The sequence below is a fragment of the Hesperophylax consimilis genome, chromosome 5 (assembly GCF_061612785.1).
Source record: "Hesperophylax consimilis isolate HC1 chromosome 5, BYU_Hcon_1.0, whole genome shotgun sequence".
NCBI classification, from domain to species: Eukaryota; Metazoa; Arthropoda; class Insecta; order Trichoptera; family Limnephilidae; genus Hesperophylax; species Hesperophylax consimilis.
In genome coordinates this window covers 2,719,596-2,735,444 of record NC_142840.1, presented here as the reverse complement: position 1 = coordinate 2,735,444, position 15,849 = coordinate 2,719,596, and the positions used below count along the sequence as shown (strand labels likewise).

Genomic DNA, 15,849 nt, shown 5'->3' with positions numbered 1-15,849 from the left:
ACAAACATTTTTAACTAAAACATCGAAAAATCGCCGAGAATTAGATATTCAAAAAACATTGTCCTTTTATTTGAGGAATTTGTAAGAAAATTTTCACTTCACTTTTTATCTCGTTATACTCCTCTCAAGTTTATACAAGAGATAAACAACCCTCTTTAGCTAGATAAACAATGTGTATACCTATCTTTTCATTAACAAACATTAACCGGTCGTTGGCCGAGTTGACATCGCGTTTGGGTCCCACCCAGGCGTAGGGTGTTCAATTCCTCGGCTGGCTAAGTCCTCCATCACAACACAAGCAATATCTTCAGCTTACTGTGGTGGTAGTAGGAGATTTTCAAATATTGTCAGGTTATTCGTATCCCGGTAATGTTTGTCTTTATTTAAAAAAAAAAAAAAACAATTTTATGTCAGTTTATATATTAGTAAGGTTTTCACATACACGGTCGTTTATCAATTGAATAAAATTTTCACCACATTTTTTAGTAAGGCTGATGTATTACTTTTATAAAAAGTGTGGGAAACAAATTTTGTTAAAAATCGTTCAATCTGGGGATGTTAATTCCCATGTATTATTTATTTTTAATTTAATATATTTATATATGTATTCATTTTACTTTCACCTTAAAACATTCCAAAATACATATTACATTGTGGCCATAGAATAATGAAGAACATAAGAAATGCGATGTGGGCTTGTTTTGTAATGTAATTAATGGTAATAAGAGTTTATTCCAGAAAGTATGCAGAAGTAGTGAAATGCAATACATTTAATATTTCCGAAACCCGAAAATGAACGTTGAAATTTGATGAATTGTTCAAATTCTCCAAAACAACCCGTCCTAAGCCTTCAATTTCCAATTCAAAACTGCTGTTTCATCATCATTATAAATAGGTTAAAACAAAAGGTAGTTCTTTCGGATCACGAAACACACCCACATTGCATTTCTTGTGTTTTTTCTTTTTTCTAGGGTGTTATCTATTCAGTGGTTGTGGCAGTTCCGATTCATTATTTGTGAATAGAAATGAGAATAAAAATGCTGAGAAATGTTATTTTTTTTAGAGCCAAACATTCAAAGTGCCGAATTATACTATTTCGATCACGGTAATGCAGCGTACTTTCATACGACGGATTGTCCTCCCACGATATTGGCAGACTACCTGGCGGAAAAAACAGAAAATGCTGCCACTAGATTTTGGGCACAAATTTTCGGGATTGCCAATGTTGCAGTGTCGCTTTTCACTTCATTTATTTTGCAATTTTTAAGGTAATCCTTTTTAAAATATGCAACTGACCTCTGCGGTCTTGCCTTTGACGTACTTACCTATTTATTTATTTATAAATGTTTGTTACGATATGTAGCAAAGGTCTTTCAAATTATTATTGTTACAACACCTGACTAAAAGTCAAATGCATAGCCTATCACTCGAAGGAGGCAGTCTGTGATAGTTGTTATGTTGAAATATCACCATTACGTCATGAATTTGCTGTTAATATATGTCATTATCTCTTTTTTCCAGATTTATCCTTTTTAGTATTGTCCGGCCTCTGACTGTTGGCATCATACAACTTTTTTCTGACTACTTTCTGAAACCGCTGCTATCTTCGGTGTTTAATGGCTTGATACAGCCTCCATTGATATTTATATTCAATATTTTGACATCTCTCCGGGATCTATTTGAACCTATCGCTCATGCTCTTGGGTTTTTCTGTAAAGAAATAGCTGTGCTCTTCAGAGCGTGTAGATTAGTTGAAATAAAACGAATGGAGAGTGGTAGAATAGTTTAAATTAGTATTGAATGTATTCTTATAATATTTTTGTCTTGTATTGTGATATGTAGGTATTATACTTTTTTCTAGATTTATTTATTTCTGTTGTTTTTTTAAGCAACAACACGCATGAAGAACAAAGCTAGCGTATCATTTATATAAAAAGGTATTGTATTTTTAGGTGAGTATAATAATTTTTTTTAAATATTTTTCTGATAGGTACATTAAAAGTGACTCTCGGGAATTAATTAAACTTAAAAGAAGAGAATTAAAATAATATAATAATAAAGGCAATATTATGGAAATCATTGTTTCATTATTATTTGGTCATTAGTTTTATTATAATCTGAATGTTCAATAATGCCCCTTTACAAAATCATCCATTAAAAAGTAGTGATGGGCAGAATCGAGTGGAAGCAGTAGCTACGGACACAGGCTGCGTTTATGTTTTGGGTGGGGGGGGGGGGGGTAAGTACTTCGTTAATTTACAAAACCAAGTCATTATTCGATAGAAGAAACAATAAAGTATTTCAACCCCATGGACATAAAAAACTGTACACCAAACGAAAACAAAATATATAGATCGGGCTGATTGGATTTTTCAAAACAATTACATAACCTTAAAATACGTGTCGACCATAATTTCTTCATAGTTTTTCAAAAAAACGGCAGAATAATTTTTTTTTTTATTAACATGGCATCTTTGTGAAAAAATGTCTGTAGTGGTCGGATGACATAATGTTCCGGTTTATTGATGCCTGCTTAGATCCAAAACAAGAAATTTTTTAAAATAAAAATTCGGATATTTTAATATTATTTTTGAAATGGGATATAGAAAATCAAATTAAAACAATCATAAGGATTTAGGATAAGTACTAGTATTTCTGGAGTCGAAGATGCGTTTGTTATCACCCTGGTGTAAGACCACAATTCAGAATTGAAACGTTGCTTGGCCTTGAAAGTGTTTGGTAACCATACCTGAATAGCCATGTACATCTCCACCTTGCTCTTCCCCATCTCCTTCATCTCCCCACTATCTTCAGCCTCACAACATACCCCAATTGGGGATGTCATAGTCGAACTGGCTTCAGATGGTTTGGAGCAGTTGGGGCTCTTGTGCGGTTTCACATAAAAACATCATAAAAGAGTGGTCAGATATCTCAATGTTATTTCAAAATTATTTTTTTAGATAAAGTTTCCGATGAGGGTAAAGCTGTCGAATTGTCGAAGAAACAACTATTTATTTCGGGGAGATGGTAAAGATGCATTAGAGTTCCATTTTATCTCAATCGAGTTCTGAGTTAATTGGAAGCTTAGGAAACACGCTTAAATTTTTTCAATAAACCAAATAACCTTTTTTGTGCATGTATTTCCATGTACCCCGACTAAAATTGTTCCAGTAGTAATTAAGTTGAATTTAAATAGAGTCGTTTATAAATAAATACGTAGCGTGCAGCGGAATTCGGAAATTTGACCAAATTGTTATATGCGGACTTCGTAATGATTTCGATACCCTTCGATATCTTTTAATATTGTAATGCCATCTCTCTCAAAATAGTTTTACATGCACATAATTGAATTCTTATTAGAATCCATTTTCTAACCCAAATATGACGTTTAAGTATCTTTTCAGTTTTTTAAGTTCGTTCCGCAAAATGTCAAATTATAGAGACGCACGCACGTTTAATTTCAGTTGACGCCATCTTATTTATCAATATTGGTTCGAGTTAAACTGAAACGTCTGAACTAAATCTTGTTCATTTTTTGTGGTTCAATAAAAATCAATCAACTAAAATCGCACCGTCTGAATGGCCGTTTGGAATCTGTGTGAAATCTGTCAAAGTGTCAAATAAACGTCAGTGAGTCGAGTTTCTGTCAAGTCAGAAAATAATATTATTGTCTGCCTTTGCAATGGAACTTCTACCAGAAGTCTATATTAATGTAATTACACTGAATTGCTGGTATGTTTAATTTGCAATATAGTTATATAACACTGTTTAAGATATTTTATGGTAAATAAACGCATTTTCGCCATACACAGAACAGCCGCTAAATTAGACGTACAACTTGACACATTTGTGATAACCTCGATTTCAAGAGTTAAATGCAACACAGTGCAATTATATTCTTTGTGAACGATCTTTGTTATGATTATAAAGTCTTGCTTTATGCTGTTTGATTTGTTGTTCTTTTGTTACCTTTACAAATAGTTGTTTCTTTCCGATTTCAGGGGTATTCCTTTCATATCCAAAAACAGAAAGGAAAGAATGGATGCAATAGCCACACATTTATCAAAAGGATTGCATGACATTGTTAGTTTACAAGAAATATGGGATGAAAAAGATTTTTTTGAAATTAGGTCCAAAGTAATCGATGTTCTTCCCTATTCTCATTACTTTTACAGGTAAGTCCTAAAAATAATTAGCTAAACCATTGTGCAAAAATATTGCATGCACTTTCTCTCATGAAGCTCATTTTGTTTTGTAAGGAAATATAATATTATTTAATCTTGTCCCGCTGCAGTAGTTTATTTGAGTATAAAGAAGTAATATTTAATATTGTGTCGCTGCAGTAGTATATTTGAGTGTAAGGAAGTATTATTTAATCTTGTGTTACTGCAGCAGTATATTTGAGTGTAAGGAAGTATCATTGTTTAATCGGTAAAGTTTCCTTATTATTCTTACTTCTTAATATACACAAATTATTTAAATAACACTTTGTTTGAACTCATTACAAGAAACAGTAAAGTTGCAGAATTCCACCGCATGATTAATATGCAATTTAAAAGAAATAACACCTTTGGTTTCGGCTTCATTACTACGAGAGATTTATTTTTATTTTTATTATTTACTAGCTGTACCCTGCCACACGTTGCTGTAACTCGGAATGTCTGGGCAGAAAGAGAAACAACAGTGCATTTTGCTTTTACGTCCAACAGATGGCACTGTTTAAAAAAAAAACATGTTTTTCCCTGTCACAGGTGACATATATATATAAAAAATAGGTATATAAAAACACATGGGTATTCAAATGCAACATTGTGTCAAAATTTCAAATCAATCGGCGGAGAACTTTCGGAGATTTAAGATTTTCAAACAAACATTTACATTGAATGCTGGCCTTTTTAACGTCTAACGTCTTTTCGATGACTAACCGATGGACGATGAACAGCCGCGTAAATAAGGTTACCCCTCTCTAAAAAAAAAATGATGCTTTCGAATCCAGACACATCCATAAGGTAAAACATTTACGCATCCAAAAGAAGTGTAAATGTTTTACCTTAATTCTGTCGTCTGTTCTGTTCTTCTCATACATTTTTATTTATATAGATAGATAGATTTTAGTTATATAGATTTAGAAATAATAATAAATAATAATACTTGGATGACTTGTATAGCGCCGTTTTTGTGCAAAAACACCTCAAGGTCGCTGTACAAACTTATAATACATTTCTACAGTGATCTATGTTATTACTTAACTATTTATGGAGAAAATATACAGTACAATACTTACCTGGTAGGTCACTTGATATTAACACTTAATTAACATTATCTAATTGTTTATTGGCGAAATTTAGATACAGGATTTAGGACTTTTAGGAATATAACTGGACTTTCTCTTAGGATTGGTATATTTAATTTAAGGGTACGACAGCTTAAAAAGGTAAGTTTTTAGTTTAGACCTGAATTCTGTTGGACTTGTTATGGATCTTAGTTTCGGAGGGAGTTTATTCCAAGCCTTCGGCCCAGATACTCCGAAAGCGCGATCACCAAACTTAGTATTTGGCTTGCGCATAGGTTCTATCAGTCTGCCTACAGCTGCTGATGTTGCTGATCTAAGCGTTGACTGCCTCAGACCAGTGTTTTCCGGGACACATAGTTCAGAGATGTAGGGTGGGGCCATTTCATTGATGGATTTAAACACCATCCAGCACAGTTTGTACTGGATTCTTTCAGGGCACTTGAGCCAGTGAAGGTTACGAAGGTGTTCTGAAATGTGCGAATATTTTGAAACCCCGGTTATGAGCCGTGCTGCTGCATTAAACACTGATTGAAGTTTGTCAATTTGATATTTTGGAAGGCTGGCATAAATGCCGTTGCAGTAATCGAGACGTGAGACTACGTAAGAGTTGATAAGTAGTTTTGTTGCTTCTGAAGGAAGGTTTCTTCGGACAGACTTGAGTTGTCTTAGGTGAAAAAAACCGGTGCTTACAGTCCTATTTATTTGACTTTTAAACGAAAAGTCTGAATCTAAATTGACACCGAGAAGTTTGACTGTTGTTTTTGGGATGATATCGCTGCCGGAAATAGTAATAGGTGAATTGTCTATGAAATGTTGACGTTTGTTTATACATATATATAATTATTTTTCTTTCTAACTAACTATATAACTCAAAGCCACATAATATTAATATAACAATAAAAAATTACATAATATCTACTCCACATTATAATTTTGTTACTATGTAATTTAATTATAATAATAAACTGTTACAATTATTTATGTTTTATGTCAGCAGAGATAGTAAAAGATGCATTAAAGTTTCTTTTTTTTTCGACCAAAGTTGAAAATTCCCCTTGTCAAATATCTTTTGCCGCCATGTTGGATTTAGTTAGTATGAAGTAAGGTTTGCAGAAAAATTCCACTTATCTAAAAACCCAAACTAAGAACCTAATTACCTATTTTATGCAGGTTATGGAAATAGATTCAATTCAATTCAATTCAATTCAATTCAATTAGTTTATTCCTTTAAAAACATTACAAAATTACATTTTATTTCGTTTTTAAGTACATTTGTAAAATGGTATTACATAATAAGTGGTGTATAAACTATACCAGCATCAATAGAGCTTGCCTTTTAAAGGCAGCTTCACCGATGCTAAATATGTCGATATCCGAATTAATTCTGTTCAACAGCAAGACTGCTCTCCCCACCGGCATGACCATTGGCAAGTTAGTCCTGCAGGCCGGGAGATAAAACAGTCTATGCTGTCGGTGACGGAGATAACCATCAGGAACATAGAGACTAATACTCTCCATGATAGTCGGATTTACTAACCATCCACGAATCAGTTTGAAGAAGTGTGATACAATATGCACATCTCTTCTGACCCGTAGATGGTTCATACCGAGCATGCCCAAGAGAAAGTCAGTAGGATAGAGCCACGGGTAGTAGCCATACTCCCTCAGGTAGAGGAATCTCAGAAATTTCTTCTGCACTCTCTCCAACATGAGGGAATACTTCACCTGATGTGGGCTCCAAACCACCGACCCACTCTCAAGCCTACTCCTAACCAACGCAATGTATAGCACTTGGAGAACCCGGGTGTCTCTAAAATTCATCGCAGTGCGTAGGACGAAGCCCAGCATTTTCAGTGAAGCACTACACGTCATTTCGATATGAGTATGAAATGTCAGCCTACTATCAAACATGATGCCAAGATCTTTCATAGTGGAGACACGTTTTAAACTTCGGGTATTCATGGTATACCGGTAAAACCAAGTATGACGTGCCCTTGTGAAAGAAAGAATGAAACATTTAGAAACATTGAATTCGATTCGATTCCGTTTACTCCAGTCAACAATTCTATTAATGTCCGATTGGAGTCGAATGCAGTCTTCTAAAGTTTTAATTTCCAAGAATAGTTTTAGGTCATCAGCAAAAAGAAGTGACCTGGAATGCAGAATATTTTCTGTAATATCGTTAATAAAAATTAGAAAGAGGAGCGGTCCTAAATTAGAGCCCTGTGGAACGCCTGAGAGTACAAGGAATAATTTTGACATGAATATTCCATGAGATACAAATTGCTTTCTTCCAGTAAAATAGCTTGCAAAGAATATGAGAAACCGTAAAGAAAAACCTATAGTTGACAATTTATTCAATAATATGTCATGGTTTACGGTATCAAATGCCTTCGAAAAATCATTATATGAGCAATCTACTTGGTAGCCCTTATCTAAAGATTTGGAAACATAATCTGTGAGTACCAGTAGGTTAGTATCTGTTGATCGACCTTTTCTAAACCCATGCTGTTCCGATATTAAGAAAGGCTCTACTTGAAACAGCACATGTTTATGAATTATCGATTCGAATAACTTAGCCGGGGCGGAAAGTATTGCCACTGGCCTGAAATTTTCGACAGATGTCTTTGATCCACTTTTGAAAATGGGACAAATTTTTGAGACTTTCCAGGAATCAGGAAATAAACCAGTATCTAAAGATAGGTTGAATATAAAACTAAGTGGCATTTTTAAAAATTCAACACATCCTTTTAAAAAAAATACTGGAAGAAAGTCTGGCCCAAGTGAATGTGTATGTTTCATGTTATTAATTGAAGATTTAACATCTGATTCGTCAATATGACTTATATCAATGTTTTGAGCTCCCTTCACATTCATCTTGGAAGCAGAAATGGGATTTAGTAATGGAGGCTCATTACTGTACACTGATTGGAAATGAGTTGCAAATGCATTGGCTATATCCGCTCCTCTAACTTCCCGATCACCATGCATCATGATGTCTGTTATACCACCATCTTTGCGCAGTGATTTTACGTAGTCCCAAAATGCCTTGGGATCATGCTTGATATCACTTTCTATTGAGTTGACATACGTTCGGAATGCTATATGAACATTTCTTCTAACAACTGCTCTGAGGTTACTGAACATTTCATACTCATTTTGGTCACCAGTAGCTTTCCATTTTTTATGGTGAGCATGTTTTATCTCAATGCTCCTGATGGTATCTCTAGTGAACCACTTCGGATACCTACGTCCACCTCTGTTGGGAGGTTTCCTAGGGAAGCAAGCGTCAAATACATTATATATACATGAATAAAAATGGTGTAGCGCCTCATTAACGGTATCGAATTTAGAAAGTTCATGCCAATCCAATTGGCTCATCATCTGATAAAGTTTGACAAAATCACCCCTACCAAAAATCCATCCCCGCAAAGTGCCGTCTGTAGTTTTAGGTAATTTGGTAGTCTTCGGAGGCTTTTTACAAGAATACCGGAACTCCAATGCGGGGTGATATTTGTCCTCATATACGAGGGGAGAATCGCTATGTATGACATTTAATTCAATGTTACACAAAACTAGATCCAACATCCTCAACTCAGAATTGGGAATACCATTGTTCTGGGTGAGCCCCACTTCGCATAAAAAATTGAGGTCATTTTCAACATCCTTGCAGCTACGCGCTGAATGGATGTTGAAATCTCCCAAAACAATAATATTCCTTCCTCCGAGAAGATCCACGTTTTCGTGAAACTTATCGAAGAATAGTTGATATGTTTCCAGAGTTGATACCGGTGGAAAATATATTACACATATAAAAGTAACAAACAAATCGATTGTAATTTTTATCCACAAGTCTTCGATGTCAGCTTCCAGATCAGGCATGTGTTCAGCCTTAAACTTAGTTTTGACAGCCAAAAGGCAGCCTCCGCCTTGTCTGTGGCCACTACCACTATCTCTGTCCTTTCTGTACACTTGGAAGCTGTCATCGAATAACTCCTGGTTGCACACACTGGAGTTCAGCCAAGTCTCAGTGAGCCCTATTACATCGTAATTGTTTACCAAAACGTTAGAATAAAATAGAGAACATTTAGTTTTTAGTCCCCTAACGTTTTGGTAAAAGAAATGAAAACTAGATGTTTCTTGTACTAATGTCACTGCATTGTTAATCATTTTGAAACCCTTTCAGTGGAGTGTTGGGCTCTGGAGTTTGTGTATTTTCAAGATGGCCGATTGAAGAGGTATTCTTCCACGCTTGGCCTCTCAATGGATACGTCCACATGATCCACCATGGAGATTGGTTTGGAGGAAAAGGCATCGGCCTTTGCAGGATAAAATATAACGATTTGAACATCAACTTGTATTCTGCTCATGTGAGTTGAGTATTGGTTTCTTTTTTTATGTCCATTGATCAAGTTATTTTCTTATAGTTTGGATATTTATTTTTTATGTGGTAACCACACTAAAGTGCGGCCATGGCACTTCCAATACTGGCAAATGTGGAAGATTTAGGATAAATTGGATTTTTGGATCTGGTAATTTCATTTTAATTCAAGCATTTCAAACAATTGTTGCAATGGTGTAAAATATTCACTATCAAAATTCTTGTTTGATTTTTTCGGAATTTCCTCTTTCTAGTTACATGCTGAATATTGTACAGAGGATATTTACCTTGCTCATAGAATATTGCAAGCATTCAATACTGCGGAGTTTATTAAAATGACTTCTTCAGGCGCTGATGTCAGCATTCTAGCTGGAGATTTGAATACTCAACCACACGATCTAGCTTACAAGTAAGACAAAAAAACATTATTCATTAACTTTTTACAATCCAAGATGATAAATAAAACACGCATTCCCATGCAGGATTACTGTTGTACCGAAGCTATGTAGTTTTTATTTTTATTGTCTTCATGCACAGAAGGGATGTGTTAACCTTTTCTATGCGTCATTAATTTGTATCACTTCGTTCACACGCGGGGCTATTTATCATCAATCTAATTTATGACTTTAAACAATAATCACGCATGGATTTTAAAATTTGTTTTAAAAAATACGTCGCTTATGTCTTGAATTATCTTTTCAAGTATAAATAAACAATCCGAACATCAATGAGACTTGATAAAAATTCGAAGTATATAATATTCGTAATCTGATACGGTATACCCGGGCGGCCATGTTTATATTTCAAAGATAACGATACACATGCTTATAAACATACCGGAGTAGAGCTCTTCAACTGTGGTGCGATGTAAGTGGTTGATTTATGGGTGCGATGTCGCGTTTGACTGGATACATGAAATATTGACACACTTAAAAAGGTTCATATAATAAAAAATAACTACACTTAAATTTACAAAAATAATGAAATAATTTTTCTGTTATTATGTCACCGTAAATATGTATCACTTAATATATTTTTTTATCGTGATAAATTTTGAAACAGTTCTCAACGCATAACGGCACATTGCACTCTAAGCACATAAATTTAGTAAGTTTTCTGACTTTGGGCTTCAGTGTTGAAGTGGCACAGACACGACACCTTCGACGAGGGTTTGTGTTTTTTGCTGAAGGGGGAACTTTAATGGGCATGTGTTTGGAAACAATTTTCGATGATAAACGCATCGGGTAATCTCTTGATGTTGTGGGACGTAAAATACTCGGCAAAGTTTTGTGATATTTCTCTAGTAATTGCTCAATCACAGCCATTTGGAAATCAGCCAAACTGACTTTTTTTGATGTTACAGTTTGGTATATTATGTGAGCATTTAATAAATACAAATCAATTATATGAAATGCAACTTTCCTGTACCATTTGAGTGACTTCCTCATACAACTTAAGTTGCTTAGCATCATATCAGCTTTGTCTACTAGACCCATGTTCTTGTTATAGTCTAGAACACATTGTGGTTTTAAAATGGGCTCTCCTGTCGATCTATTTATTTTTCCCGATGGTCCAACAGAACCATCATGAAGAGTGGTTCTTCATGTGGATTTCACGCCTATCGTGCCATTTCAAAGCTAACAACGGTGATTGGTGCTTTGATTGGATTTCCCCTTTCTTCAATTTAACAAAAGGTGCCATGCCTTTCCTGTTTTTCCGAACAGTGCCACAAGCATTAGTTTTTTTTTCGTGTAAATATTTAAATAAATTTGGACTAGTGTACCAGTTGTCGCACCACAAATTATGACCCTTTCCGAAATAATCTGACAAAAGGGTGGTTACAACGCCTCCCGAAATACCAATACCTTGAGTATCATTTTTTTCTGTATCAGAACCAACATAAATTATAAAATCGAGAATGAAACCCGTCATGACGTCACACATCACAAACATTTTTATTCCAAATCGGTGACGTTTAGATGGAATGTATTGCTTGAATAATAGACGGCCTTTGAAAACGATGATGCTTTCGTCAATACATAGATTTTCATGGGGCATCATAGTTGATTTAAAAATATTTCGTGTGTGGTCAACAAGAACACGTATTTTATGCAGTCTATCAGTAGGCGTTTGAATATTACTATCACTAAAGTGGAGCATCTGTAATATTATCTGATAACGGTCTCTGGGCATTGTCTTTCCAAATATTGGTGAAAAGATTATGGGGTTCGTACTCCAATGTTCCTCGATAGCTAAGTGTTTGTTCCTAGTCATGGCAAATGTTAACGCAATAAAAACGTACATTTCTGAGACTGTTGTATCAACCCATTTTGTAACTCTCGATTTTGCTGTAAAATCCATCGTCCTAACTTTATATTGATAAAATTGATTTGTTTCATCAACAATTTTTGTCATAATTTCTGTATTCAAAAAATGTTCAAAAAACATAAGTTCGGGCGTGTCTTCAGTTAACCTGGTATCTGGATTGATACCTGATGCGAAATCGTCGAATTCATAAATAATGGGTACGAAAGGGCCGGCAGTCCACAGATTTTCAACCACTTCTTCTCCTTCTTCAATGTTCATTTCGGGTTCAGAATCATGGCTTTCATGTATTTCAGCATCTTCGCAATTATTATCGACGTCACTGTCACTAATTTCAAAATCTGAATCTATTTCTAAAGTAGCACCAAATATTTCTTCGTCATTAAGACCACGACCCGACATTTTGTATTTTGGCAATAAAAATACTTTCAAAAATTGATAAAACGTCAAACTTGTACAACTTTACACTTGATTTTTCACTAAAAAAAAGTTTTAACCACGTATCTTTATTTGAAAATAATCTAACACTGACGAAATTTTATATTTCTTCAATAGTTTGAATGAATTTATGTAACTGAACTTATTTTAAAATATGATAAATCAGATGAATGTACACTGTAATTAAAAAAGTTCATATCCACGAAAAAGCAAACAATAATTCGATAAAACAATGTAATCTACACGGCGAGCGTCTCTGTTTGAGAATCTTATAAAATGCGCCTGCGCAATAACGTGTGTAAAGACGCGGGAAGAATTCAAACTGATTCATTTTTCGCTCTGAGTTGGAAGATCCCTTCAAATCTTTGTATCGATGATTAGGATACGTATTATGGATAAATATCGTAAGATGTCAGTAGTGTAAAGATGTGAGATTTTTTAAGAGTATAAGTTTTACCGTGCTCAAGCATGTTTCATACCCATAACGCCGAAGAAACTTTGCGTCGCACAGATGTGCCACCCGCGTACAGGGCATGTACAGTGCGTCGCAGGCGTGCGTCTCCCGCAGAGAAAAGGTTAAGGTAGTTTTGATGAAGTGAAAGTGCTGTATTAAGATTGTTCGAGTACAGTACCCTCGCACTAATCTGCCACCCCAAAGACCAGAGAAGTACACAATGAGTGACAGCGGTGAATTAAAGTGCATAAAAACAAATTACGCAAAAAATGAAAACAGCTATTTCGTAAAAATAAACAAACCCCGCAAAGTGAATTGTCCAACGTTGAGGCCCCATGGAGAATTTGATATATTATTTTCCGAACCCAATGACCTCAATGTGTACCATTTTTACAGCATCCCCAAAGGCAACATATTATGCCGTAAGGTACTTATTTCCTATCGAGGTCTTGTGTGTAGAGTTAATGTCAAAAAAAAAAAAAAAATCGGTTCGCCGGGCCGGGGCCTCTCACCCGACGTTGGGGTTCTATGCCGCGGCCTCTCGGGCCTAAGCGGAAGTTGGGCCCTGACCGAGACAATGCGTTACCTCTATATCTGGTACTGTGGTCCATGTGGAGTACTGTGCTATCTTTTCTCATTTAGATTTGATTAGAATGTGGTATTTTTCAGGTTACCTCTTACCTCATTTCTTCATATATTTCTTCTTTATAGAATTATTTGCGAAACTGGCATACTTACGGATTCCTGTGTATCTTCTCTGGCAAATGCTTCTGAAGAAAGTTTGAAGAGTCGCAAATGGGGAACTAACGAAAGAGCTGGTAATTCCTACACAGACCCTGCGGAAGGAACTCGCCTCCCAGATGGCAAAAGAATTGACTATATTCTCTACAACTCTGGAAACCAGTATTCGGTAAGCTTGCATATATTAAATCTTATACATTCTAAAATATTAATCACCTGGTGATGTATTTCAAAGCAAGTAGGTACTAATTTCAATAAGTGTAATATTGAATTCTCATCAATCAAAAGTGAAATATTATTCTTAAAATTTAAGCAGTTACTTGTCAAGTGTACAAAATTTCATCAATCTCGGAATAAAATTCTAGTTTTGCACACAAATCAAAGCCACGCCACCCGCCCGCCACAGACACTTTATATAAATAGATTTAATACAATCGAAAGTTTGAAACCATTTGATACAAATTATCTAGCTCAATAATACCTACCAAATCAAAATGTGAAGTAACTATTAGAAAGAGTTTTTATTTGACCGCATTTTATTTACTAATAATGAATAACATTTTAAATCCCCGTAGGCTGAGGTAGTAGATTACTGCTTGCCCCTCCCGGATGAAGTGCCAGGACAGAAGTTTTCCTATTCGGATCATGAAGCCGTGGCCGCAAAGCTTTCCATTACGAAAATACCCTCCGAGAACAACCAACAGAGCCCAGAAAAATATATCAACACCCTGGAGGATTCCATCAACGTTTGCAAAGATGCCCTTTCTGCTCTTCAATATTCCGCAAGAAAATATCTTATTTATGCATCCAGTATATTTCTGTTACTTCTGAGTACTGTTGGGATGGCTGAAAGAACTGTGGTTGATATTCCTCGATTGCTTTTGGTTGGTGTTTTGCTGTACTTCCTGTTCATGGGCACTCTGTGGAACCGCATGGAATGTAATAGTGTACTGGCCGGTCAGAAGGGAATGGAAATCATCCACAACACTGTCACTCAGCAGTTCGGTAGTCAACCAAAAATATCAGCAATTGAAAAATAGGTTGAAAACCAAACATCATGAATTGATATTTTTCTGGTAGGCTTTATCACAATTACCAAATAAATATATATAATGGCTGCCTACAAATAAGCTTGCTCCAAAATTTTGAACATTCCATATCGACTGTGTTTTTGTAAAACCCTTTGAGCCACATTTTTTGGGAATGTTACTTTTCGGTGGTTTCATCTATAGTCATGTATATACAACATGGACAATTTATTTATTTCACCTCACTATACATAGATCACGTTTTTTCTCATAAAAAATCAACATAGGTTAAATATATGGTGAAAAATTGGTTATCGGAAAAAAATATAATTTTAATATGTATGAAAAATTGTATGAAAAATTATTAATTCTGTAGATATAAGATGTAAATTATAACTTTAAAAGATGTATTTGAAACTAACTTTAAGCACCTGTTGACAAGCCAATTCAATCGGCTTAGCAGGACTTGTTTGTTGATATTATGTATTAACTATTTATTCAATAAAAAAAAAAAAAAAAAAAAAAAAAAAACCTCACTAGGACTAAGCCTGTATCGAGGTTGACAATTTACATTTGAGTGAAGCAAACATAGAGTAATCACAAACATACTACATACAAACACAAAATATTTCAAAAAGAAAAAAAAATGTATTGGATGAGTTACCAGATGGGTAATTAATTAAAATAATTACAATCAATTCTTGCTGATCAACAAAATTTATCCTTACAATTTTTTTTTGATTATTTCGAGAAAACCACAGATGAAATTACTCAACCCTCATGTCTCATAATAGTAAATAGAATTGGAATATTTTATGTTTAAATTTTGAAAACAAATATCCACTTTCAAATAAACTTCAAGATTTAAAATTAGATTTACGAATTTTTAAATGTTCGTTTTTACCGTCTCCTGTAAAGTTTTCATGTTGTGGCTTGAAGAGTTTTACCACACTAAAGTCGATGTTATGCATTAGGCTGGGGCGAATAAGTTGATTTTTCGAGTATACCCGACTCCACTTTTCGCTCCAGCCTACTTTTACATGCGTACAATTTAGCGGCTGACGAATCTTTATTAAGATTATTGTAAATATGTACATATTATTATTATGTATTTTTTCTTCCTCTTATTATTATTTAAGGAAAAAGATAAATAATGTATAGTTCACTATCTAGATTTAAGGTTTTTTAT

The 15,849-nt window shown here is 34.7% G+C and overlaps 1 protein-coding gene across 1 annotated transcript; it reads left to right on the top strand.

Annotated features, from left to right (window-relative positions):
- The first annotated feature begins 3,615 nt into the window (after nucleotides 1-3,615).
- nSMase (neutral sphingomyelinase) lies at nucleotides 3,616-15,126 on the top strand. Its single transcript, XM_089631522.1, has 6 exons — nucleotides 3,616-3,732; nucleotides 4,002-4,175; nucleotides 9,480-9,663; nucleotides 9,929-10,083; nucleotides 13,603-13,801; nucleotides 14,208-15,126. The coding sequence occupies exons 1-6, from the start codon at nucleotides 3,683-3,685 to the stop codon at nucleotides 14,670-14,672; spliced, it is 1,227 nt and encodes a 408-aa protein (XP_089487648.1). The 5' UTR covers nucleotides 3,616-3,682; the 3' UTR covers nucleotides 14,673-15,126.
- The last annotated feature ends 723 nt before the right edge of the window (nucleotides 15,127-15,849 follow it).